At 41.9% G+C, this 25,336-nt stretch overlaps 1 protein-coding gene across 1 annotated transcript in view; it reads right to left on the bottom strand.

Moving 5' to 3' along the window:
• LOC121653849 (NACHT, LRR and PYD domains-containing protein 3-like) overlaps positions 1 to 25,336 on the bottom strand; it is a 65,542-nt gene that overhangs the window by 34,463 nt on the left and 5,743 nt on the right. The window contains exons 4-8 of the mRNA XM_042007565.1: positions 15,725 to 15,847; positions 14,324 to 14,402; positions 13,959 to 14,163; positions 12,025 to 13,819; positions 6,738 to 6,911 (exon numbers count right to left, since the gene is read on the bottom strand). Coding sequence (XP_041863499.1) covers positions 6,738 to 6,911; positions 12,025 to 13,819; positions 13,959 to 14,163; positions 14,324 to 14,402; positions 15,725 to 15,847 — 2,376 coding nt within the window. The remainder of the gene's footprint in view (positions 1 to 6,737; positions 6,912 to 12,024; positions 13,820 to 13,958; positions 14,164 to 14,323; positions 14,403 to 15,724; positions 15,848 to 25,336) is intronic.

Genomic DNA, 25,336 nt, shown 5'->3' on the forward strand with positions numbered 1-25,336 from the left:
AGGGTTATCTGCCGACTTCTGAAGGAGGACATCTGGTATTTAGGGGTTACTTAGGTATTTCACCTTGTCAGCTATGCATGTGGATGCTCCAAACGTAATTTCGTTGTTCTTCTGTGACAATGACAATAAATACTTTAATTATGAATTATGAAGCTGCTAAGAATAGTGGGTTTGTCCAATCTAAAGGCCTACGCTTCTCCCTGGACTTAAAGGAGGAAAGGGATAATGGACAGAAGATGTGGTGCCTCTGGTCCAGGCTCTGGCACGCCATCACAACTGACTCATACACCAAAAATTAATTATTAATTTGAACTGCTTGTCAAGTTCTTTGCAAGCCTGCTAACAAGCTTCTTTAAAGAAGGATACCTCTAAACATGCAGGGCAGTGGTCCCCGAGGACCAGGATTGAGAAACACTGATCTAAATCAACTGTACAGTATTTATTGTCTTTTTTAGTCTTAATCAACAAACATGAACTGTTCACATTGGCAATGTATCATATACAGCTGTAAAACGTTTTCAAACAGCCAACATAGACAAAATTATGTAGATATAAATTGTTTTAAAGGGTTTCAGCTTGTCCCACTGCTTAGTGAATAAATTATAACTCAAATCACATTCCACTCATGTTTAAAATGATTAATTAAATTTCTGTCACTAAATAACTCAAATGCCTCCGATAGGTTTTAAACATTGTCTTAGCAGCACAATGACACACTTAACAATAATACACTGCCACAAAAATTAAAGAAGCACTTTAAAGAAACACATTAGATACATCAGATCTCAATATGAAGTTGGATATCTATACAAATAACGACAGGGCAATGTCTTAGGAACAAAAGGATGCCAAGTCTTTTAATGGAAATAAAAGTTTTCAGCCTACAGAGGGCTCAATTGTGTAGACACCCTAAAATCAGAGTGAAATGAAGATGTGGCAGGCTAGTCCATTTTTTCAAAAACTTAATTTCTGCAACTCAAAATGCTTTTCAGTATCTTGTGTGGCCCCCACGAGCTTGTATGCATGCTTGACAACGTCGCGGCATGCTCCTAATGAGACGACGGATGGTGTCTTGTGGCATTTCCTCCCAGATCTGTGTGAGGGCATCCCTGAGCTGTTGTACAGTCTGAGGAGCAACTTGGCGGCGCCTAATGGATCGAAACATAATGTCCCACACATGTTCTATTGGGTTTAAGTCAGGGGATCGTGAAGGCCATTCAATTGTTTCAATTCCTTCATCCTCCAGGTACTGCCTGCATACTCTTGCCACATGAGGCCGGGCATTGTCGTGCATTAGGAGGAAACCAGGACCTACTGCACCAGCGTAGGGTCTGACAATGGGTTGAAGGATTTCATCTCGATACCTTATGGCAGTCAGAGAACCATTTCCTAGGCAGTAGAGGTCTGTGCGTCCCTCCATGGATATGCCTCCCCAGACTATCACTGACCCACCACCAAACCTGTCATGTTGAACAACGTTGCAGGCAGCATAACGTTCTCCTTGTCTTCTCCAGACTCTTTCACGTCTATCACAGGTGCTCAGGGTGAACCTGCTCTCGTCTGTGAAAAGTACAGGGCGCCAGTGGCGGACTTGCCAATTGTGGTGTTCTTCAGCAAATGCCAGTCGAGCTCCACGGTGCTGGGCAGTGAGCACAGGGCCCACTACAGGACGTCGGGCCCTCAGGCCACCTTCATGAAGTCTGTTCCTGATTGTTTGGGTAGAGACATTCACACCAGTGGCCCTCTGGAGGTCATTCTGTAGGGCACGAGCAGTGCTCAGCCTGTTCCGCCTTGCACAAAGGAGCAGGTATCGGTCTTGCTGATGGCTTGAGGACCTTCTACGGCCCTGTCCAGCTCTCCGAGAATAACCACCAGTCTCCTGAAATCTCCTCCATGTTCTGGAGATTGTGCTGGGAGACACATTAAACCTTCTTGCTGCAGCACGTGTGGATGTGCCATCCTGGAGAAGTTGGACAACCTGTGCAACTTCTGTAGGGTTAAGGAATCGCCTCCTACTGCCAGTAGAGATAATTACTCAAGCCAAAACCAGCACGAGTGAAAAATCAGCCAAAAAAGATCAAGAGGGAGAAACTTGAAATGACCTCCACATGTAAAACCAGTCCTGTTTTGAGGGTTTTCTGATTGTTGCCACTGTGGTGCACCTGTTGTTAATTCCATGAACACCAATACAGCTGAAAGTGATTAACGATGCCCTCAGCTGCTTAACCAACCAGAAAATTATCAGACAGGTTTAACTGATTTCATGCCAGGCCCAATAAAAAAAGTGTTCCTTTAATTTTTGTGAGCAGTGTATATCCACAAAATGAGCAATTTGCCGTGGTCTGCAGCAGCTAGCATGCTATGGTAGGCACTAACAGTTATCACTCACCGGAGTTTTCTCTCAATAAAAACACTAACACACTGATGTTCGGAAACTCAAAAACCTTCTCGTGAGCTCCTCTGGAGCTAATTGTAGCCGTTTCAATCAGCGATTTGGCTCACACCGGATGCACCGCGACATGTCATAAGCATATCAGAAGCGTATTGTCACAGCTCTCCACTAAACACTAAACGACATCGGGTCTATTTTTGACGGCATACACTTCAAAATCTTATCAAGCTCAGCAGTTCATATACAGCCAGACAGGAAATCATTCAAGGGAGAAGTGTAAAGCATCTGGCAAATTAAAAAATGAAAGCCCGCATGCAGATTTACATCCTTGAACTATGTAAACATTATGTTATTATGGGTGACACCAAGTTAAGCTAGATTTATACTCGTGCAGCATCTGCATACGGTAGGGCTGGCGAAGCTGATGCAGGTGTAATGTGCTCTTGCACTCAAATGTATGGTGAGGGTGTCGTGTTGTAGTTCCTCTTCTGCAGTTTACAAGGATAACAGCAGAAATCAGAAGGCTTGGACCGAGATGTTAACAATTTTGGAAGTGGATGGTACTTACTCAGTACTTAGTTGAGCCAAAGAACTGGACAAATCTTGTTAACTCATTCTGTTGAGGAGAAGAGTTAAGCTAAGTGCAGAAATGCTCCTTGAACAACTGAGTCTTTAGCTTGCTTTTAAAAGTGGATAAGGACTCTGCGGATTGGGTGGAGTTAGGTATATCATTCCACCACCGGGGGACAACAGAGGAAAAGAGTATAGCTACTGATTTTACACCATGTTATGGTGGGAGCACTAGGCGTCTTTCACTGGCAGAGCGTAACTGTGGAGAAGAAGTGTAGCTCTGTATTAAGGAGTGGAGGTATACCGGGGTCGTTTGGGCTCTTTCGTAAGCCAGAAGCAAAGCTTTGAATTTGATGCGTGCTGCAACTGGAAGCCAATTTAAAACTGATCAGCAGCAGAGTGACATGAGCTCTTTTGGGCTGGTTGAAGACCGGACGTGCTGCTGCGTTCTGAATCATCTGTAGAGGTATAACTGAGCATGCAGGCAGGCCAGTCAGTAAGGAGCTGCAGTAGTCAATGCGTGATATGACTAGAGCCTGGACCAGGAGCTGTGCCGTGTGTTCAGTGAGGAAAGGTCTGATCCTCCTGATGTTGTGGAGAGCAAATCAGCGCGATTGAGCAACCGAGGCAACATGGTCCTTAAAGGTCAGCTGGTTGTCTACCATGACATCAAGATTCCTGGTAGAAGACATAGGCACAAGTGTGATAGAGTCAAACTGCATGCTTATCTGTGGTGGTAAGGAAGGATTGGCTGGAAAGACAATAAGCTTGGTCTTGGACAGATTTAGCTGAAGGTGGCGATCCTTCATCTATGCAGAGATATCAGCAAACCATGCTGATATTTGCATTGAGACAGTTGTGTTGTGGTGGAAAAGAAAGGAAAAGCTGAGTGTCATCTGCATAGCAGTGGAAGGAGAAGCCATGAGAGCTAATGACTGCACCGAGTGAGGAGGTGTATAGTGGAAAGAGAATAGGGCCAAGCACCGAGCCCTGAGGCACCCTTGTTGTCAGCCCATGTGATCTGGACACTCCAGACCTTGCCAAGATACTTTGAAGGATCCTCCTGTGAAGTAGGACATTAACCATGAGAGGATGGATCCTGAGATGCCAAGCTCCAAGAGTGTGGAGAACTTTATATGATGGTTGACAATGTCAAAGACAGCAGACAGGTTCAGCAGTATAAAGATTGAGGATTGACTACCAGATCTGGCAAGCCGTAGGGAATCAGTAACTGACAGGAGAGCAGTTTCAGCAGAGTGGCCTTGCCTATAGCCAGACGGATATAGATCACACAGGTTGAAACACCTACTCAACTAACTGACCTACTGTTATGGCCCCAGGCCTATCTGCTGGTTATTTAGTATGTAAATAGAACTGTGCCCGTGCTTATAGGCGATTGGCTATGGACCTCGCTTGGGACCTGATTGTCTAAGAGCCTCATGCTGGGAACCCACCCTCCTTCGCCAGGATTGGTCACCTCCGGATCTGCTTCCTCTGTGGCTGGCCAACCAGAAAGACCTTGTTGGTTCATAAGGATGGAATTACCTTCATTCAGGGCAGCTGTGTGAGATTGCAGCACAGCTCGCCATTTGAAACTGGAACTCTGTGTGTTTGCACACTTGTTACCCTGTGTGAGGCATTTCTGGTTACAGAAATTAGTTTGTGGTTTGGGATTGCCTGCTTCTTGCTTTTGCTTTGTATGATAGTTTATTGTAGCAGGTTGAAACAGCTCCCCCTTTTGTGTTTTGTTTTTTCCTTTGGTTATTGTAAGTTGTTAAACTGCCATTGTGGGCATGGTTACCTATAACGAGACATTGAGTTCAGGTTTGTTTTACTTTTGTTGAGCTTTTTGTTTATGTCTAAGTTTGTTGTATTTATTGAATACTTTGGGTTACCTTTGGCTTCCTTGGTTGTTATTAGAGATCTGATTCCTTGTTTTTGTTTTCTTTTTACTTTATTGTAAATAAATTGGTTTTATTATAAGTATCCGACTCCGACTTGTTTTGGGTACAACGCCTTTGTACCCCTAGAATCACCAGGGGTCGTAACATCTACATTTCAAGTATGTATCAGAAAAATAATGATCTGTTGGACAAGAGTTTATTAAAATACTGGAAATACTGATATTTATTTAGGTAACTGCAAAGGCTTTAAACTATTAGCGGCACGTAAAAAACAAATAAACCATCATAACAGAGCAACAACAGGTTACTTACAGTCTCATGGTGGCACAGGATCACACAGAATACCCTGAGTTAAGCCCAGAAATAAACTGAAGATAAAATCCAGAATTACAATGAGTGTGCTTGTGTTCTTTGCAGAGCTGTGGTCCCTTATCGAGGTGTGTCAACAAGCTGGAGGTTGGAAGCATTTTTTCTTCAGTTTTTACTGTGAAATTTGGGGAGAGGTTCTTCAAATAAACTAGTAGCAAGAAAGCCACTTGTGTCTGCCTGTGCTTCAAGGGAATTGTAGTGGGGGCGACTGCTTGGAAAGATTGGTCTTGTTGAGTCCTGAAGTGTGAGGAACCATAAAAAGATTAGATGACCTCAGACTGTGACAGCATGTGTAATGCTGCAGCAGTTCAGCCATATATAGAGGAGACTGACCATGTAATGCTCTGAAGGTTGAGAGCAAAGTCTTAAAATTAATTTTAACATTAAATGGTGCCAGTGAAGTTTCTTTAAAACATATAAATCTTTGTCTGTGACAACCCTACATCAAAGTTAACTCCTGTATGTTTCCAGCTCATCTCATCTGCCTGTTAACCAGTTTGTTCTGCCTCCCTTACCTGCCTGCCTCAGCCTAGTAATACTTGCTCTCATTTTGGTGTATGGAAGGAAATACTGGACCTTTTGGAGTGCTCCATCTGAATCAGAATAACCTGGTGTAATTAACCTTCTAGGTCTTCATGCAGTAATCTCTTGTTCAGCAGTGGCTCCCAGAGGAGATTCCAGATCATGATCGCATAACTTCTGCTGGTCTATATACCTATCTATATACCTGAGACATTGTCTTACGGTCATTCCATTCTCTACATCCACAGACAAGTGTAACCCCTATGTCGTTTGGTAGGAGACAAACGACATAGCTCATCCCCCACTGCGCTCATTCAACTTTATTACACCACTTAGCTGCTCATAGCAAATTGGACTGGTAGATTATTTTGTTTGGTTCCCAACCAGACATCTTCATTTCCTATTTATTTATCCTCTGGGAAAAGAGGAAAAACCTGCTGAATTTTGGGAAGGGGTTTGGGGTCAGACTATGGATTATAAGGAAGATGTATCTGCATTGATTGTTTTTGTTTTGCCAAGCGTGTTTTTGCACTATTTCATTAATGTACAAACTGTCAATGGTCATGACCAATTTCACTGTAAATATTTTGCACTTTAATTATTACTATTAATAATAAGGCATCCATACAAAGCTTTTGCTGTCTGGTGTTTATTTTCCTGGTCTGCGTCCTCCTGGAGTGATCCTAGGTCTTCAATTAACACCCACACTATTGCTACTAGCTTAACAGTTGTTTTGTTGTGAAACCTTAATTGCCCTTTTTCTTACTCTGTCTAAGTTAAGATAAGGGCTACACAAGCCTACTGCTAAAGGTCTGATCCTGAGGTCTTTTGTGGGTCCAATCTGCTGAAGCGTGACATATCATGGTTATAACTGTGGTTATAACCAAAGATCAGGGGAAAGCATTCCTTACAAGAACACTGGCATACCAGTAAATAATATTAATTATTAATAATATTAAAAACGCTTGATCAATCCTGACCTGAGAGTTTCCAGTTTGCAGTCTGGACTCTTTAGGTCACCACACAGCTTCTTCACTTCTGAGTCCTGCAGGTCGTTGGTACTCAAGTCCAGTTCTGTCAGACTGGAAGACTGGGAGCTGAGGACTGATGACAGAGGTCCACAGTTCCTCTCCGAGAGACCATACACACTCAGCCTGGAGAGAAAATTATGGAGAAAGTTTAACACAGTTAGTGTGCATCCCCCAACCTGTGTATAGCCTGCTGCAGTCACTCCTTAGCTTTTCCTGTTTATTTAACTTTTAACTAGCTTTTTGTATTAATTGTTGTTTTTAACCAAAAAATGTCAGCTCAGTTCAAGCATGGACGATAGATACCAATTCAGAACAGAAATCAACTTACTCTTATCACAGTTTAGCAAAAGATCCACACAGGGAAACGCTGAATCATCACACAAGTCCAAAATCACTCCCAGGCTGGCAAACTGTGCAAACAATCAGGTGGAGCGAATGAGCCAGATTGCGAAGCTGCACAGCAGGGCAACCACCATGACAGATAATTTCTGTCATAAAACCAGCAGATGTGATGACTGATTGGCGAACTTAGCCGTTTGGGGGCTCCAGGCAAAAAAGTCATTTGGGCGTCCCTGCATCTACCAATCTAATGTACCTTATATGTATATTCTATGGATATTACAAACTTTCATATTTTCTAAAAGCATGGATGTCTGCAAATTAGGTATGTCAAATGATTAAAGTTTTTAATCAGATTAACCAAAGCTTTCAGATTAATTATGATTAATCACCATTCACAGCTATGCCTGAAATGTGCCCGTTTTTACTGTTTTGTATAAACAGAACAAGCCGATGCTACAAATATTTAGTGTTAACTGATCTTCTCTTGGGTAAACATCAGATGTCCAAGGGTCAGTAAATGCAGCATGTAATGTACTTCTATATGTTGTTCTAAATCATCTCTACAATGATCTAGATCAGGGGTACTCAGACTTTTTCAGCATGGGAGCTACTTATGAAATGACCAAGTCAAAATGATCTACCCATTATATTTATTGAGAAACATATTGAGGATTCTTACAACTTATGTTGATGTAAGTTATATAACCACATATGTTGCACAACACAACATAATTATGTACATTTTTTTGTCATTACCCAAGTTCACTCTGATGACTTGCACTGAATTGAATCAGCCAGGGATGCATAGTCCGGACACTAGCTGCTGACAGCCAGCCTCAAGCACATTTCCAAATGCTCATCAGTCATAGTGGAGTGGTACTTAATTATCTTCATGTGGGAAAGGCTGACTCACATAAATAAGTGGAGCCGAAAAATGCAGTCAAGGAGGTAGCACATTTCCTCATGTTGGGGTACTTTCCCTCTGCTAGCAAGTTCCAGAATTGTCCATGAGCTCTGGACTTCAGCTCAATGTCGGCTTGTAGTGTGAATATCTCATCTTCCACTCCAGAAGAGTTCAGGTGAAATGGTGTTGCAATTTTTGATGAGAGTGAATCAACCTCCACATCTATTTCCGAAAAGGAAAACACATGAATGTAGCAACTGGCTCAAGCAAAGAAAAGTCTTGAAAGCGTTTGTCAAACTCTGACATACAGTTGTCAATCTGCTCTGTGTAGCGTTCACTGTCAAGTTGCACACAGGTCTTCCCTTGCATCTCCAGCTCTGAGGCCAGGTTCTGGAAGTTTGCCAAATCATGGCGCTGCAGCTTTGAGAACAGATGTTGCAGTCTGCCTTTGAAAGCATTAACTGAGCTGATCATATTGATCACTGTTTTGCCTTTTCCTTGCAGCTCTAGATTGAGGTCGTTCAACATGTTTGTCAGATCAGTTAAAAATGCCAAGTCTAACAGCCACCCACCGTCATTTAGTTGCTTGTATTCTGCATACCCAGTTGCACGGAAAAACTCCTTAATCTCCGGGCAGAGCTCTCGAAATCTTTGCAGGAATTTCCCTCGGCTAAGCCACCTCACGTCAGTGTGTAGCAACAAGTCAGAGTGGTCGCAATCAGCCTGCTCCGGATGTGCACGGAATAACCGTCTATGGAGAGATCGGCCTCGAATAGCACAGGCGATCTTCGTTGCAACATCAATGATCTCTTTCATGTTGAGCATTTTAGCGCATAACGCTTGTTGGTGGATGATGCAATGGTAATTCAGAAAGTCTGGGAAAGCATCGTCCTGCCTACACTTGGCAATAAATCCATTCACGTGGCCAATCATTGCAGGTGCGCCATCTGTGGTGATAGACACCAATTTGTACACCGGGAGCTGGGTTTTCTCCACAAAGTTTTTGAACGACTGAAATATGTCCTCTCCTCGCGTCTTTTCTTTCATGGGCAGTGTGAGGACTGAAGTTAAACAGCCAACACTGCAGCATGTATGTTTTCCATCAGGGTAAAGGAATTTAGGCAGGAAAAAGCATTGGAGGTGATTCTGTTTACTATGTGACTGAACCACTGGATGGAAACAACATGATAAACAAGCAGGACGAGCAACGTTTCAACCAAAGCTGAGAGACAAAGTAGAGCATCTTTATTTAACCAGAGGCTCATTTATACCTTTAAGTCCTAAATAAAACACATGTTCCTTCATTTTAAAAGATGCGTTACTCTGGACATATTTCATTCACAATATTTCAAAGTAGTTTAGAAAACATTGCAGATCATTCCATCACAGAGATGTTTGAAGCTGAAACAGAGGAAAAACATGTGAGAGCAGCAGAGAAACCTGACCTGAGAGTTTCCAGTTTCCACTTTTCCAGTCCATCACACAGCTCCTTCAGTCCTGAGTCCTGGATTCTCAGGTCCAGGGTGCTCATTTATAAAACTCTGCGTAGGATTCTTACTAAAAGTGTACTTACGCCCAAAACCGGAAGTTGGCGTACGCCATAAAATATTCTGATTTATAAAACCGTGCGTACGCACAGGTGCAAGCAATTTCCCCTTTATAAATCACACTCGTCCTTGAAGTTTGCGCAGGTGAATTTGGCTCATGTTCCGCCCACTACACGCCCACTTTCCACCATAAATGGTCAATGCAAAGTAGCTCAGCGTGTATTAAAATGAGCCAGCTGATCCATGTTGTGATCCACGAACAATGGCAACCGCAGGGAAGCGAACCAAAAAACGCAACTTCACAGAGCCAGAAATCGATGTATTAGTGAGTGAGGTGGAGAGTCGAAAAATTATTTTGTTTGGTAGCCACAGTAGTGGCGTGACAAATAAGAGTAAGTGTCGTGAGTGGCAACACATAGTTACTTCAGTTAACTCTGTGAGCGGGACAGAGCGGACCATGGCGAGATCAAAAAGAAACCATCAATGAACTGAAGGAAATCAGAACAACACTGCATAATTTGTGTGACATTATGTTCGACATTTCAAACACATTAAAAGAGCTTGTGAAAAAGTGAACCTTATTGTCTGCTTAATCGCTGCATGACCTCCTCACGGAGCCGTGCCCCGTGTTGGAACTCCCTGTGTCTGGGAGGGGGCTGTGGGTGAGGGTCGGCATTCCGAGGAGGGGGGAGGCCAGGAGGTAGTTGGATGCCGTGCCTCAGTGCCAGGTTGTGCAGCACGCCACACGCCCTCACGATCCTGCGCACCTTTTGGGGATGGTACAATAATCTCCCCCCCGACGCATCAAGACACCGCCACCGGTTTTTAAGGAGGCCGATGGCTCGCTCCACAACAGAGCGCGCACGAACGTGGACGGAATTGAAGCGCGCCTCCTCTGCGCTTTGCGGGTTCGCAAAAGGCGTGAGGAGCCAGCGTCTCAGGGGATAGCCACTGTCACCTGCAGGTTATGGAGATTAATTCAGAACAGAGACTTTGTTGAGATTTCCACAGTGTATGTTGATACTTACCGAGAAGCCACCCATCCCGCGAAGCACCTGCCTGCAGTCTATTCCCTACACTGCTGTGTGCCAGGATGAATGAATCATGGGTTGACCCAGGCCACCGTGCCACTAAATTTGTCAGAAGCAAGTTTGAGTCGGAAATGACTTGCACGTTAACTGAATGCACATTATTTCGGTTAACGTAGACAAACTCATTCTGACTTGGAGCCCTTATAGCAACGTGAGTGCAGTCAATCGCGCCGATTACATTTGGGAAACCGGTTGATGCTGCAAATTGCCTTTTAATGTTGGCCTGTTCCCCTACAGTGTATGGAAACTTTATGTATCGACTGCTCATTTTTATAATGCCATCCAAAACGGCAGGCATTACATTACTCAGCGATGGCTGAGATATTCCAGACCTAAAATGGAATGTAACAACTTATTGAAACCCACTGAGTGTTGGGCTGGAACATGTCAGCTTAGATTAAATTAAAATTACCTGTCGGCTAATTCCCGCTGGAAAGAGCCGGTTGCCAGAATCCCGAGAGTTGTCAGCACCTGCATATGCGCGGTATGGCATGGTTCCGGCGGGTTGATCGCTCCAACACTGGGCCCAACTCAGCACATAGATTTAAGAGCACTGCTCTAGGAAATCTAAATCGGCATATCAGCCAGTCATCATCGTTGGCCAGGAAATCTTGATGGTCTCTAAAAACTCTCTCCATCCTGATCCTGCCGTTTGCGTAATATTCAAGGAGTGCCAGCGCATCCATTGTGAAGTTCTGCATTACGCACGGTCGTAATTCACCTATTTATGTTTACTCAGTAATTACACTCATTACTACACACCTTGTCACAATTAGGCTTCTGTGAACAAATGAGTGCATTTGCTTTACGATCAAAACAAGTAAGACCATACTGCACTGACAACATTAAATTCCTATGGGGTGCCTATAAGTCGGCTACAGGTATGATTTCAGGAACGCATCTATATTTCAGGCTTCTGTGTTTGTGATTCTATGGCACTAGTGTCGGATATGATGGCATGATGGCATGCATGAATGAAGGTGAAGTTCATCACCTCACCAGCAGCACCGCCAGTTTCCCGTCTCCAAAATGTTCGTAAGCAAGTTTCAGAGTTTACGTACCGGTACGCACATTTTCCCGCCACGTTAGTTTTTATAAATCAGAAACTTTCCGTAGAAAGTCACTTACGCCGCGTTTTGTGCGTAAGCAAGCTTTATAAATGAGCACCCAGGTCCTTCAGTCTGGATGACGGAGAGCTGAGAGCTGAGGACAGAGCTGAACATCCTTCATCTGAGAGGGAACAGCTGCTCAGTCTGAAGAGGAAATAATAAGACAAGTAATAATCTGTCCCATGATGTACCCTTATACCAGCAGCAGTATATTTCTCCACATCCTGCTATATATGTACTTACAGAGCTTTGCTGGAGGCTTTGACCACTGGCAGCAGCCTCAGAAGAACCTCCTCTGAAGGAGAGTATTTCTGCAGGTCAAACACCTCCAGATCTTCTTCTGATGACAGTAAGATGAAGACCAGAGCTGACCACTGAGCAGGAGACAGTTTATCTGTGGAGAGACGTCCTGATCTCAGGAACTGATGGATCTGCTCCTCTAGAGAACGATCATTCAGTTCATTCAGACAGTGGAACAGATTGATGCTTCTCTCTGCAGACACATTCTCACTGATCTTCTTCTTGATGTACTGGACTGTTTTCTGATTGGTCTGTGAGCTACTTCCTGTCTGTGTCATCAGGCCTCGTAGGAGACTCTGATTGGTCTGCAGTGAAAGACCCAGGAGGAAGCGAAGGAACAAATCTAGGTGTCCATTTGGACTCTGTAAGGCCCCATCCACAGCTCTCTGATGGAGATTTAGTAAATTTGGTTTAATTGTTGAACAAAAAGAAACTGTTTGTTCATCTTTCATCAGGTTGATTCCAGACTTGATGAAGGTCAGACAGACATGAAGAGCAGCCAGAAACTCCTGAACACTCAGATGGACGAAGCTGAACACCTTCTCCTGGTAGAGTCCTCTCTCCTCTTTAAAGATCTGTGTGAACACTCCTGAGTAAACTGAGGCTGCTGTGATATCGATGCCACACTCTGTCAGGTCTGATTCATAGAAGATCAGGTTTCCTTTCTGCAGCTGATCAAAAGCCAGTTTTCCCAGAGACTCAATCATCTTCCTGCTCTCTGAACTCCAGTGTGGATCTATCTCAGCTCCTCCATCATACTTGACCTTCTTGACTTTGGTCTGGACCACCAGGAAGCGGATGTACATCTCAGTCAGGGTCTTGGGCAGCTCTCCTCTCTTTCTGATTTCCAGCACATCCTCCAGAACTGTAGCAGTGATCCAGCAGAAGACTGGGATGTGGCACATGTTGTGGAGGCTTCGTGATGTCTTCATGTGGGAGATGATCCTGCTGGCCTGCTCCTCATCTCTGAACCTCTTCCTGAAGTACTCCTCCTTCTGTGGGTCAGTGAACCCTCTGATCTCTGTCACCATGCCAACACAGTCAGGAGGGATCTGATTGGCTGCTGCAGGTCGTGTGGTTATCCAGAGGCGAGCAGAGGGAAGCAGTTTCCCCCTGATGAGGTTAGTCAGCAGCACATCCACTGAGGTGGACTCTGTAACATCAGTCAGGGTCTCATTGTTGTGGAAGTCCAGAGGAAGTCGACTCTCATCCAGACCGTCCAAGATGAAGACAACCTGGAACTCTTCAAAGCTGCAGATTCCTGCTTCTTTGGTTTCAGTAAAGAAGTGATGAACAAGTTCCACCAAGCTGAACTTTTTCTCTTTCAGGACATTCAGCTCTCTGAAAGTCAGTGGAAATGTCAACTGGATGTCCTGGTTGGCTTTGTCTTCAGCCCAGTCCAGAGTGAACTTCTGTGTTAAGACAGTTTTCCCAATGCCAGCCACTCCCTTTGTCATCACTGTTCTGATTGGTTCATCTCTTCCAGGTGGGAGTTTAAAGATGTCTTCTTGTCTGATGGTTGTTTCTGGTCTGTGTGGTTTCCTGGATGTTGTTTCAATCTGTCTGACCTCATGTTCATCATTGACCTCTGCAGTCCCTCCCTCTGTGATGTAGAGCTCTGTGTAGATCTGGTTCAGAAGGGTTGGGTTTCCTGCTTTAGCAATCCCCTCAAACACACACTGGAACTTCTTCTTCAGACCACATTTTAGTTTACGTTGACAAGCTGCAGCCAGAAGTTCTGAAAGAAAAGAAGAAATAAGAAGAGTCAGTAAAGATTTGAAGCCTCTGAGGAATGAGGATGTGAATATGTGATGTTCATGTGTTCAGTAAATGTGTCATTTATCCAGCAGCTTCAATCTTTAGAGAAATCCTCTTACTGCTCTGCAGACGCTCAGCCAGCTCCTCCTGCTTCATCCTCCTCAGGAAGTCCACTGTGATCTTCACTAACGCCTCTCTGCTGCTCTTCCACTGCTCCTCATCCTCACCCTCCAACACTGAGCATTCTGGGTAATCTGGACTCAGAAGCTTCTGGAACTTCTTCAGCTCCTTCTTCATGAAAGTGATCATGTTGTCCTCCAGCAGCTGGAAGAGAAACGATATGAAGGACACAATCAGACTGAAATCATGGAGCCAAACATCAGATCCATGTTGGACACACTGACAATCCACTGGTCTACAAAGGTCAGCATGGAGATGATGTGGACAGAAGAGATGGAAAAGTAGTTGTTGTACATGTACAGACCATAAATATGGAGTCCAGCTGTGTTTGATGCTGCTGGGCAGACTGACCACTGGGAAGCTCTGAGCTCTGCTGGTCCACTCTGTGGAGGAATCAGGAAGAATCACATCACATTCTGTCACATGGAGAAGCTGCTTTCAGCTTTTAGGAAGCTCTCACCAACACCTTCATGAAGCTCTGTGCTGAGGTGCCCTGGAGCAAGGCAGCCACAGCCAGTGTGTGCTTGGTGGAGACTGGATTGACTGAGCAGCTCTCAGTGTGGATGTCTTTCATTGTTTATGTAAGATACAGCTGATTATCGTTGAAGTTGCTCATGATCATCATCATCGTCATCTTCATGTTCCAAACAATGGGATGAAGCTGATATCAGATGGAGTCCAACCATCCATCTTCCGCCGCTTCTCCAGTATCGGGTCACGGGGGCAGCTGCCTAAGCAGGGAAACCCAGACTTCCCTCTCCCCGGCCACATTCACCAGCTCATCCGGAGGAATCCTGAGGCGTTCCCAGGCCAGCCGAGAGATGTAGTCCGTCCAGCGTGTCCTGGGTCTTCCCTGGGGCCTCTTTCTGGTGGGACGTGCCCGGAACACCTCACCAGGGAGGCGCCCAGGAGGCATCCTAACCAGATGCCCGAGCCAACTCATGTGGTTCCTCTCAATGTGGAGGAGCAGCGACTCTACTCTGACTCTGAGCTTCTCACCCTATTTCTAAGGGAGAGCCCGGCCACCCTGCTGAGAAAACTCATTTTGGCCGCTTGTAATCGCGATCTTGTTCTTTTGGTCACTACCCACAGTTCATGACCATAGGTGAGGGTAGGAACGTAGATTGACTTGTAAATCGAGAGCTTTGCCTTTTGGCTCATCTCCTCCTTCAGCACGACAGAGCAATGCAGAGTCTGCATCAACCATGAGAGTAATTTTTCAAAATATACACAGCAGCTTTACTGTGTTCAGGAAATGGAAACAAAGGTTTTATTGGAAGCAGCAACACATTCAGCTAAAGTTGTTAAAGAGACAAAGTCAGAAAAAGTCCAGAAAAAGAAGCTCTACATGGAGCAGCATGTTATTTCCTAACAGTGTCAGGACTGGATATCATATGTAACACACAGCATGAACAGTAAGGAGGAGCTCGTTCACACTGGAAACATGAAGCTTTCTGAGTTCTTAGAGAAATCCAGCTGTCTGAGTTTGGAAAGAACTGGATCAGACTGGTCTGACTGGGTTTAGGATCAAACTGCAGCTGTTTGCTGGTTGAAACATCTGATCCAACTCGTCTTAACATTTGAGTCCATCTGAATGTCCTGATTCTCAGAAACTGTAGAAGCAAAAAGATTCACAACACAAAGTAAAACCTGATTCTGAGAGTTAAGCTTCGACTTTTACATTTTAATACTGACAACTACTTACTGTCTGTTAGATCCACGACTTTGATGGAAATTTATAAATTCTTCCTTTGACTGGTCACTCTTCATAGACACACAGCTGGGTCCAGGTCCAGGTCCATGTCCATGTTCTAGTCTTTGAAGGTTCCTAATAGAATAGCAGAAATGTTATTAAATCTCAGTGTTCAGCCTAAAACACATCGAAGACCTGTTGAACTTCAGAACAGATGTTTTCAGAGGAGCTCATGTCTGATGAAGAGGAACTGTCAAAGAGACCAGATGGACGTTGATGACAGACTCAGAAGTTCTGCCAGTCTGATCAGAGATCCACATCCAGATAAGCCTATAGATGAAAAGCCTCTGAAAGGCCTCAGTTCAGTCTGTAACTGTCACAGGACACAAAATATTGCCTAGTTTTTACGGTATGGTCAGGTAACCTCATATTTTAATGATATTATTGCTGTGTGCTTTTTCATTGTATGTGGGACCTAGGTGGTTACCTGATCATGAACTAAAACAAAGGCACACACTGCAAATGAACGCACCTGAGCCAAATTGCATCTGTGACTGTAATCACCGGTTGTCTCTCCCACTCCTTATAAGTAACACACCAGATACCAAGCAGATGGAGAGGTAGGGAGGAGGGACAGGACACGGACAGGTGGTCGTCCGGATGGCGTGAGAGGGTCATAGCCAACCCCCTTGCTATAGCTGCTGTCTCTCGGGCCACAGTCTGACCCGTTTCCGTGACGCCGATTGGCGCCTGACTAAAGTGGCATTGTGACAGCTGGATTCCAGTGAATCAACGCTCACAATTTCATACAGGAAGGGAAGTGGTCATGCCTCGCTGGGAGCATGCGTCTCCCCTGATCCGTCTGATCTTTTATGTCTTTCCTGTAGGTTAAGGGTATTTGGCCTGGGCGACAGCGGAGCAGTGGCGGCGGCGGCATGGTGGAACTGAGGGGCTTGCACATTGTCAATGGAAGGAACGTGACCAAATTTGGAGGCCAGGTTGGCCTGAATTTGCCGGTAACAGGATGCGCTGGGCATTAATTTCCTTTTTCTCTCACAGAGACTGTGGCGGTGCAGAAGTCTTGGCACGGGAAATATGGATCAGACAGCAGTGTGAAGGGCGCAGAAGGCCCAGCACTGGAAGTAAGGATCGGACTGCAGTTGGAAAAGTTCTGCAGGAGCGCCTCCCGGTTGATAATTGATGAGCCGGTAGACTACCTGGTATTAAGGGGGGCATTAAGAAAGGAACCGCCGGGTCTGGGACTGGCAGCAGAGTGTGGGGTTTTATTTTCTGAAGTTTTCCTTTTTTATGTTAGGTTTTTATCACTTTTTTTTAAAACTGATTTATGTATAAAAAAAACTGTGCTTCTAGCCTTGTCTGTCTGTCCTAGCTGTGTTGGTGTGCCTGGGAATCTAACTTTTTTACTTACATAACCACACAGACACACTAACTCTAATTCTCTGATAAAGTCTTTACTGGTTGGTTGATCAGATGAATTCTGCTCTTTAGTTGACAAACTACACTGGAAACAAGCAACACTGGAACATCTGATGTTTGCAGGTAAACAGTGGAATTAAAAAGAAAGAAAAGAACTTTAACATGATGATGTGAACAGATCTATGTGGAGAGAATGAATCATTGGAAATTGATTGAGCTCATTTTGATGGAAAGTTCTGCTGAACTAAAATAAATAGAAAACACAGATTTCTGACTTTGGACGTGAACTTTAATGCTGTTCAATGAAGCTGTTGTCACACATGAACTGCAGCCTTGAAATGTTCCAGAAATGTTCTGGATGCAGGTGAGAAGACAAATTCCTGCAACATTCCCTCCTGATTTCTTGCAGAGATTCTGCAGCCAGCTGTCTGATCAGAGATCCAGAAACCAGGAGCTGCAGCTGCTTATTGGAGGTGGAACCATGCTGGATATTATTCACGGCGATCTAGTTATAACAATCTTTAAGTTCACCATGCCACAAACATTTCTGTAAAGCATTCCCAGTATATATATGACATATTCATGTAAACACAGAAACTATTTACATTTCACAATGATTGTTCACATATATGAACATAAAGTATATGTATGTGTATGGGTAGATATGTGTATATGTGTGTACATATATATGTCCATATATACAGATATTAATTGCATATTTCCAAAACCCTTCCTCCATAATGCATACTGTGTGTGCTTGTACATAGAACACCAGTTAATGTGGTATATAGTTTTCATTCTATTGCATTTGTATTTAATATTTGTATTTTTTATTTTTTTAATCTGCTTTTCTCCCTCTTTTTTTTCTGTAGTTGAGTTATAGTAACACAGAAATTTACCTGTTGTGGGATTAATAAGGTTTTATCTTATATTTTATGCTGTTCTTCTTTAAGTACAATATCCTATAGTAAATATAGTAGAAAATACACTTTATTATCTATAATATTAAATATAGAAATTATTAATTTAGTCTGTCTCATTGCAATCAATAGGTTAGTTCTCAGTGTGGTTTCAGACAATGTATGTATGTCAACATTTGTGAAGAAAGAATTCTCTTTCTTTTTTTCTTTCTTTCTTTCCTTCTTTCTTTCTTTCTTTCTTTTTCTTTAGAAAAGATAAAACAAATTTGATCAATATCTGAATCTATTTTACGCCATTTTTTATTACAAACGAGCCAATAAAGTGGCGAATTTTGACCACTTTGGCTTACCACAGGGCTACTCAATTCGGTCCTACGAGGGCCACAATCCAGCATGTTTTCCATGTATCCCTGCACCAACACACCTGAGTCAAATTAGGTGGCTCTGACAGTGAATCGGGTTCTACACAATAACTCATTAATTTGACTCAGGTGTGTTGGTACAGGAATACATGGAAAACCTGCTGGATTGCGGCCCTCGTAGGACCGAATTGAGTAGCCCTGGCTTACCATATAAATGCGCCTTCCGTGCTCAGAACGCCTTAACTTAGAAAACGTGTTAATTCGTGGTGAATCTTTGCTGAATCGCTCCCATTGGCTGAGGACTCTGGGTTAAGCCATTTCATTGACAATCGTGGGGACAGGTTGCAGATGCTGGACAGATGTCATACATCTAAAAACTGTGGAACAATGTCAGAAAAATGGTTAAGGTTTATTTCATTTACCTTTATTTTTATTTTTTAATATTTTTATTTTTTAATATTTTTAAATACGATGTTATCATATAAGATGTTATCATATTTTCTGCTGTCTACCATAAATGTGCTGCATTTCATTTCAAATTACCGTCGGCTAGAGGTAGTTTGAAAGGCTTTTTCTATGTCTATGTTCATGTATATTTCAGGAATATGTGGCAGGGTTGTCCCTTTTTCTTTCTTTTTTACAGTTTGTAATGACATTTAATAATTAATATATAGATTAGTATTTTTTCCTGGGTTTGATATTACGTGGTAACTTGAAATGACACTTAGCCTATTTATTCTATTGCCCTGTGTAAATAGTTCATAGTCTATACATTTCTGTATAATTAATGAATTAATGAATTATTAAGTTTAAACTCTGTGGTGAAACTGTTCTGCTCCACAAAAGCGCTTTCCACTTTGCCTCAGACCATTTTTTGGTCCAGAGTAGATGGTGGTGTTTCTGGATTTCTCTTTGGACGTGGCTTTGTTGTGCATGACCAAACGTTTATTTATTAGATTATTCTTTTCCACACATAAGTTCAGAACCATTGAGTTATGAAGGGCACAGCTATCCGTGCATTCATGGTGGAGGAATTGATATTCCAACATAAAACGTGCTCACATGGAAGTGGATCCTTTAAAGAATTGGGAAATATAACGTAAATAAAGCATTCCCAGAAATGTTTGTGCTGCAATACAGTGATCTGAGTGCTATCAGTTTATATTGTCCCATTAATTAATATTGGATAATCTGACAAATTTACGCATTAACGGAGTCGGCAGTTTTCTGCCAGCATTCCTTCCTGGCTTTTGCTGCAGCAACAGTGTTGGTTTTAGCCTGAATTATACTTTTAAATTCCTCTTATTTTTTAAGAATAATAGTCTGCTCCTCCATGGTAAAATACACTGCTCTGCAGGGTTTGTCCATGTTTGCGATTGGTCAGAACCTCCAAACACCACCCCTTTTATGTGAACGCGCACTAATCTTAATTGGAAAACCCTTTTTTTTTATTGAGTTACTGAGTTGATAACCAGCTTCGTAGTACAACTTATCCAGATCCTGAATGTCTGGGTAAGTCAACCCAGGTAACGGAGAGAAATCCCGGGTATGTTAATCATGCTTCGTATTACAGGCCTCTGATGGCAAGAACACATATGTAAAAAGTTGTAACAGGAGCAACAAAAGGCTGGAAAAGTAAACTGAAAAAAAAAAAAAAAAAAAAAAAAAAAAAACAGAAAAATCAACAGCATTTGACAACTACTTGTCAACAGGTCAGGATAGGAGTTATGTGCACATTGTGGCACATTGTTTCATCTACCTGGTGTTTTAAAGTGTGTTATAAATAAAATTGCAGTTGCAGGGATCCCCTCCGGTTCGAGCTTAGAGACAAAAGTCTGCCAGCCCGAGACTGGACCCGGCTGGGAAAAGCGAAAGAAAGTAGATAATTGCAGTAATCCAGTGGCTGTGGATATTAGAAGAATGGCGTTATTAGTGAATTAAACCTATGTGGTGTACTACCACAACTCATTTATTGAAATTACAATAAAGATTAATATTCCAAACGGTTTTTCATCCTGGCCTTATTGTTCAAAATTACCTGCCGGGGACATAAACAAGTGTTTACAATTTCGTTGAGAGACCTGAAAGAATGTACACCGAAACAAAAAAAAACTACGAACCATATATTAGATACTATGGAAATAAAGTGTACATTTGCTACTAAAAAAGTTATCAAAACAAAGCTAAAGTCAAAATCTCTCTTAAAATATAGCAGTTTCCACTGAATTCAGAAGGACGTCCGCCATGTGTTTTGTTAATAATGCGATGCTGCCATCTGCTGGTTATTTTCGGAATAACAGCTCCGCATTTCTGCAACCTGTCCTCAATGAAATGGCTTAACCCAGAGTCCTCAGCCAATGGGAGCGATTCAGCTTGTTCCAGTAACCATGTGGTCTGCTTGTGTGCTTACATCTCCAGTCATATTCAAATGCACTGCCAGGATATAGATTCAGATATTGATCAAATCTGTTTTATCTTTTCTAAAGAAAAAGAAAGAAAGAAAGAAAGAAAGAAAGAAAGAAAGAAAGAAAGAAAGAAAGAAAGAGAATTCTTTCTTCACAGATGTCAACATACATACATTATTGTCTGAAACCACACTGACCACCGACCTATTGATTGCAATGAGACAGACTAAATTAATAACGTCTATATTTAATATTATAGATAATAAAGTGTATTTTCTACTATATTTACTATAGTATATTGTACTTAAAGAAGAACAGTATAAAATATAAGATAAAACCTTATTAATCCCACAACAGGTAAATTTCTGTTACTATAACTCAACTACAGAAAAAAAAGAGGGAGAAAAGCAGATTAAAAAAATAAAAAATACAAATATTAAATACAAATGCAATAGAATGAAAACTATATACCACATTAACTGGTGTTCTATGTACAAGCATCTATGTGCGCCTTTGAAATGCACCTTCTGAGCGTGTTCTGAACGCGCTCAGAAGGCGCATTTGGATGCACGTTTTTGGCTAAAACAGCTTTCCATGCAAGGACATGTCTCACCATACGCCGCCTCAAGAACATGTCTTACTTCATGCTGCATCAAAATGTTGCAGGTTAAACTATTTTTAGGAACTGTAACCTAATATGTCAATAAATTACTATTTTGAAAAGTCAATCAGAGATTCAAAATGTTTTTCAAGACATGAAGGCACATATTTTACTGAAAGAGGGGACTCTGTCTGTTTTCGATTATCAATGTTTTGACTAATTTTAGACTGCATTCATGTATCATCGACACGGTTAATGTTTACGTTTGTGGAGGCTGAACAAATTCTAGCTTGTCCAGACAGTGAGCTCATTGGTTTCCCAACAGGAGGAAAGTAATGGTGTTTTTTATGCAGCTGGACAGCCGGGGCTTTACTTTTGCTGCAGATACGAAAAACGTGGTTGTATGTAGAACAGAGGATCATCATCCTAGCGATATGATGGGGTTAAACATGGAATGCCGAAGCAAGAAGCAGGTGGTTCCTGTGTGCACCTGCCAACATCAGCTTCTGCAGCCGGTGGAGAGACAGCCATGGATCCATCAGAGACTCAGTTTTCCAAAAATTTCAAATCTGTAACTCTAAGTCTTTTTTTCTAACCTTTGCTAATTAGCAACTCAGTAAACATAATGATTCAGAAATGAGAAGTAATGTGACAGGAACAGGTTGTTAAAGAGCAGTGCAGCATGTAACACCGAGGTTAACAACGTAACGTTAGCTAACCTTAGCTGGGGTTAACAATGCTTTTTGTAAAACAATTTTATAAAAAGGTACCCTGTTTGCTCATTTTATAACTGTTAAGTATATTTATAGCTTACTGACTTTGTTTGCAGCGAACAGTTTTTACATGTGTTATGTTTGCAAGAATTTGTGAGGCACTGCCTGTAAAGAAGCTGGAGACGAATGACTTCATTGATTGATGTGAAATCAGCTTTAGGTTAGGTATTTGTAATATATTAACGAGGCCGAAGCAAGAGTAACGTACAACCAACTTTATTCTTGTACCGGACATCTTACACAAGATAGTGAAATACAACTTCCGGTTCCGATAATACCCACATATCAGTATCCAAATGTCCGTAAGGATGGTTAATACACCACAGTATTGGACGGATGTTTTCTCTGGAGCTACCAGCGTCTGTATTACGGACAATCAACAAATGACCATCTTTTTTGTAAGACAAAAGATGTAAAACAAAACGTTCAATAAAATGTTGCTACGACGTGGTGCGTTCAAAGGGAAATGGAACTCTGACATGAACAGATACTATGAACACATATTTTTGTTTGTTATTCAGTTGCCAAATCTTTTGGATTGCTTCATCCTTTAATGTAAATTTAATAACTACTGATGTGACCCAGTCACCTCAAACCACAGCTGAATGGAAACAACCAGACCTGGCCGTCTCCTTCCATTCAGCTGTGGTTTCAAGTGACTGAGCCACATGGTTTACTGGCCTTAGTAATAGAATTTTTTTTTTTATTTTAATAAAATATTCATACAGAACAAGACAAGACATTAAAAAAAAAAAAAAAATAAGACTTGTGTCTTATTTGGATGGACTACAGACTAGTACAACTCCAGCACTCTTTGACCGCCATTTTTAGCTCGTTTAGTAACATTTAGTCTGCTGGTTGGACAGTTAAAGCAGCCACTGAATATATGACATAATGGTGATAATAAGTGTGATCTAAAATGTTGTTTCCTTCTCCCAGCCCACGCTTTGACCCTAATAGAGTCTCAGAGTGGAATACTCCATATCACCACCGACTCGACCAGACTGCAGCATGGTCATCTCCTCTGCACCGGCTTCCCTCTCCAGCTCCATCCAGAGGATAAACAAGAATGAGGCTGCTGGTGTGCAGCTTGTACAGAACAGGTCTATGTACAGCCACTACCTGCATGGGTCTGTTTATGGATGTTATTGCATTACATGTTCATAGATGGGCACTTGCACACAAGTGTGCATATGTGCTTGGGTATGACAATCATTTTACATAATACAAAGTATTGTATATTGTTTTGTACCTGATAAATCAGAAAGAAAAAAATTTAGATATCTAAAGTGAATATAATGTCAAACTGTCTGAATGTGATATGCTGTTACTACTGCTGTTAGTGTTACTCTCTATGAGGAATGTATGCAACTGTTTAGTTGTGTGATTTTTCTTGATTTTCCTTGATAAAATAAAGATTTTAATTAACCGAATTTTTAGTCTAACTTTGAAAGGCCATTATTAAGGTAAAATCTGAGGACCTCAGAGGATCACAAACTGAGATAGTAATTTAGACGTTTAATCTTGAAGCAAAAGTTTAGAAAATTAGTGTCATACAAAAACATAAAAACACAGAAAGAAAATACACATATGCGCACAATATATTGTTAAAATCTTTATCTAAAAAGATAAAAACCAGACATTTAAGCAAATCTCCAGAAAACCAAAGAAAAAAAAAAATAAGGCGGCGACGTTATCCATGCGCTGGAAGGAGGCGGCGTAATTCACACGGCGTGTGCAACACAGCTTCTCAAACGTACACCTTACACGACAGTCTCCTTAGGCAGGTAATCTGTGGCACTATCCACTCGCCATACTCCACCTTCTGTGACTAGACTGCATGGTGACAGCCAGCCTGCCTCTGCCTGGGAACCAGGCAGGAGGACATGAGCAGAGGCTGCTATAAATGACAGGAACCAGTAGCCTATCAGTACACAGGGGTTTTTTACCTTAAAGCCAAACAGAACCAGAGTAGGGCGGGCATTAGTAACAACCCCCAAAGAACTTTAAAAAAAAAAAAAAAAAACAATATGAACAAAAGTGGCATAATAAAATAAAGTCTTCTGAAAAGATTAAAGACAAGACAAGATATACATAAACATAAAAGAAAAAATATATAGCTAAAAGATAAGCAAACATAAAATATTCTGCTAGGTTCTTTAATAAAAGGTTTAGGTCCAGAGCTAAATTTTTAATGTTAAGGGTGAAATTTTTGCTCATGACTTCAGTCGTCACATCTGCTGGTTTTAGGACAGAAATGATCACCATGGAGACGGTTGGTGAGATGATATATAAATTCTGAGTTATGATCTAGATCATGGTAGAGATGATTTAGAACAACATATAGAAGTACATTACATGCTGCATTTACTGACCCTTGGACATCTGATGTTTACCCAAGAGAAGGTCAGTTAACACTAAATATTTGTAACATCAGCTTGTTCTGTTGATACAAAACAGTAAAAATGGGCAAATTTCAGGCAAAGCCACAGATGGTGATTAATCATAATTAACCTGAAAGCTGCAGTTAATCTCATTAAAAACTTTAATCATTCGACAGTCCTAATTTGCACACATCCATGCTTTTAGAAAATATGAAAGTTTGTAATATCCAGAGAATATACGTATAAGGTACATTAGATTGGTAGATGCAGGGACACCCAAATGACTTTTTGCCTGGAGCCCCCAAACGGCTAAGTTCGCCACTGGAAATAGATAAAACAATATGCTTAAGTTAAAAACCCTGAGTTGTATAAAACTCAAGCAGTGCTTCAAACCAAATTTTATTTAGCCTCAACTCATCCTATCGAGTGCCAACTTTTAAGAAAGGTTTTTTTCTATATCCATGGTGAAAAATCAGGGAAGTTAATAGCCAACCAGCTGAGAGGACTTAAAGCAAAAGGGCATTTTGCAAATATAAAAATGGAGGGTGGTAACATTACTTCAGATAGTGCAAAGATTAATGACACATTCAGGAATTATTACTCTCAACTTTACACCTCTCAATCCCCAAATAACACTATACTAACAGATCATTTTTTTAACCAGCTAAAAATTCCCACTTTCTTCCCCGACAGTAAAATGACATTAGACAAATCCATAACGAAAGAGGAGATAGCTATTTCC

The sequence above is a fragment of the Melanotaenia boesemani genome, chromosome 2 (genome assembly GCF_017639745.1).
Source record: "Melanotaenia boesemani isolate fMelBoe1 chromosome 2, fMelBoe1.pri, whole genome shotgun sequence".
NCBI lineage: Eukaryota > Metazoa > Chordata > Actinopteri > Atheriniformes > Melanotaeniidae > Melanotaenia > Melanotaenia boesemani.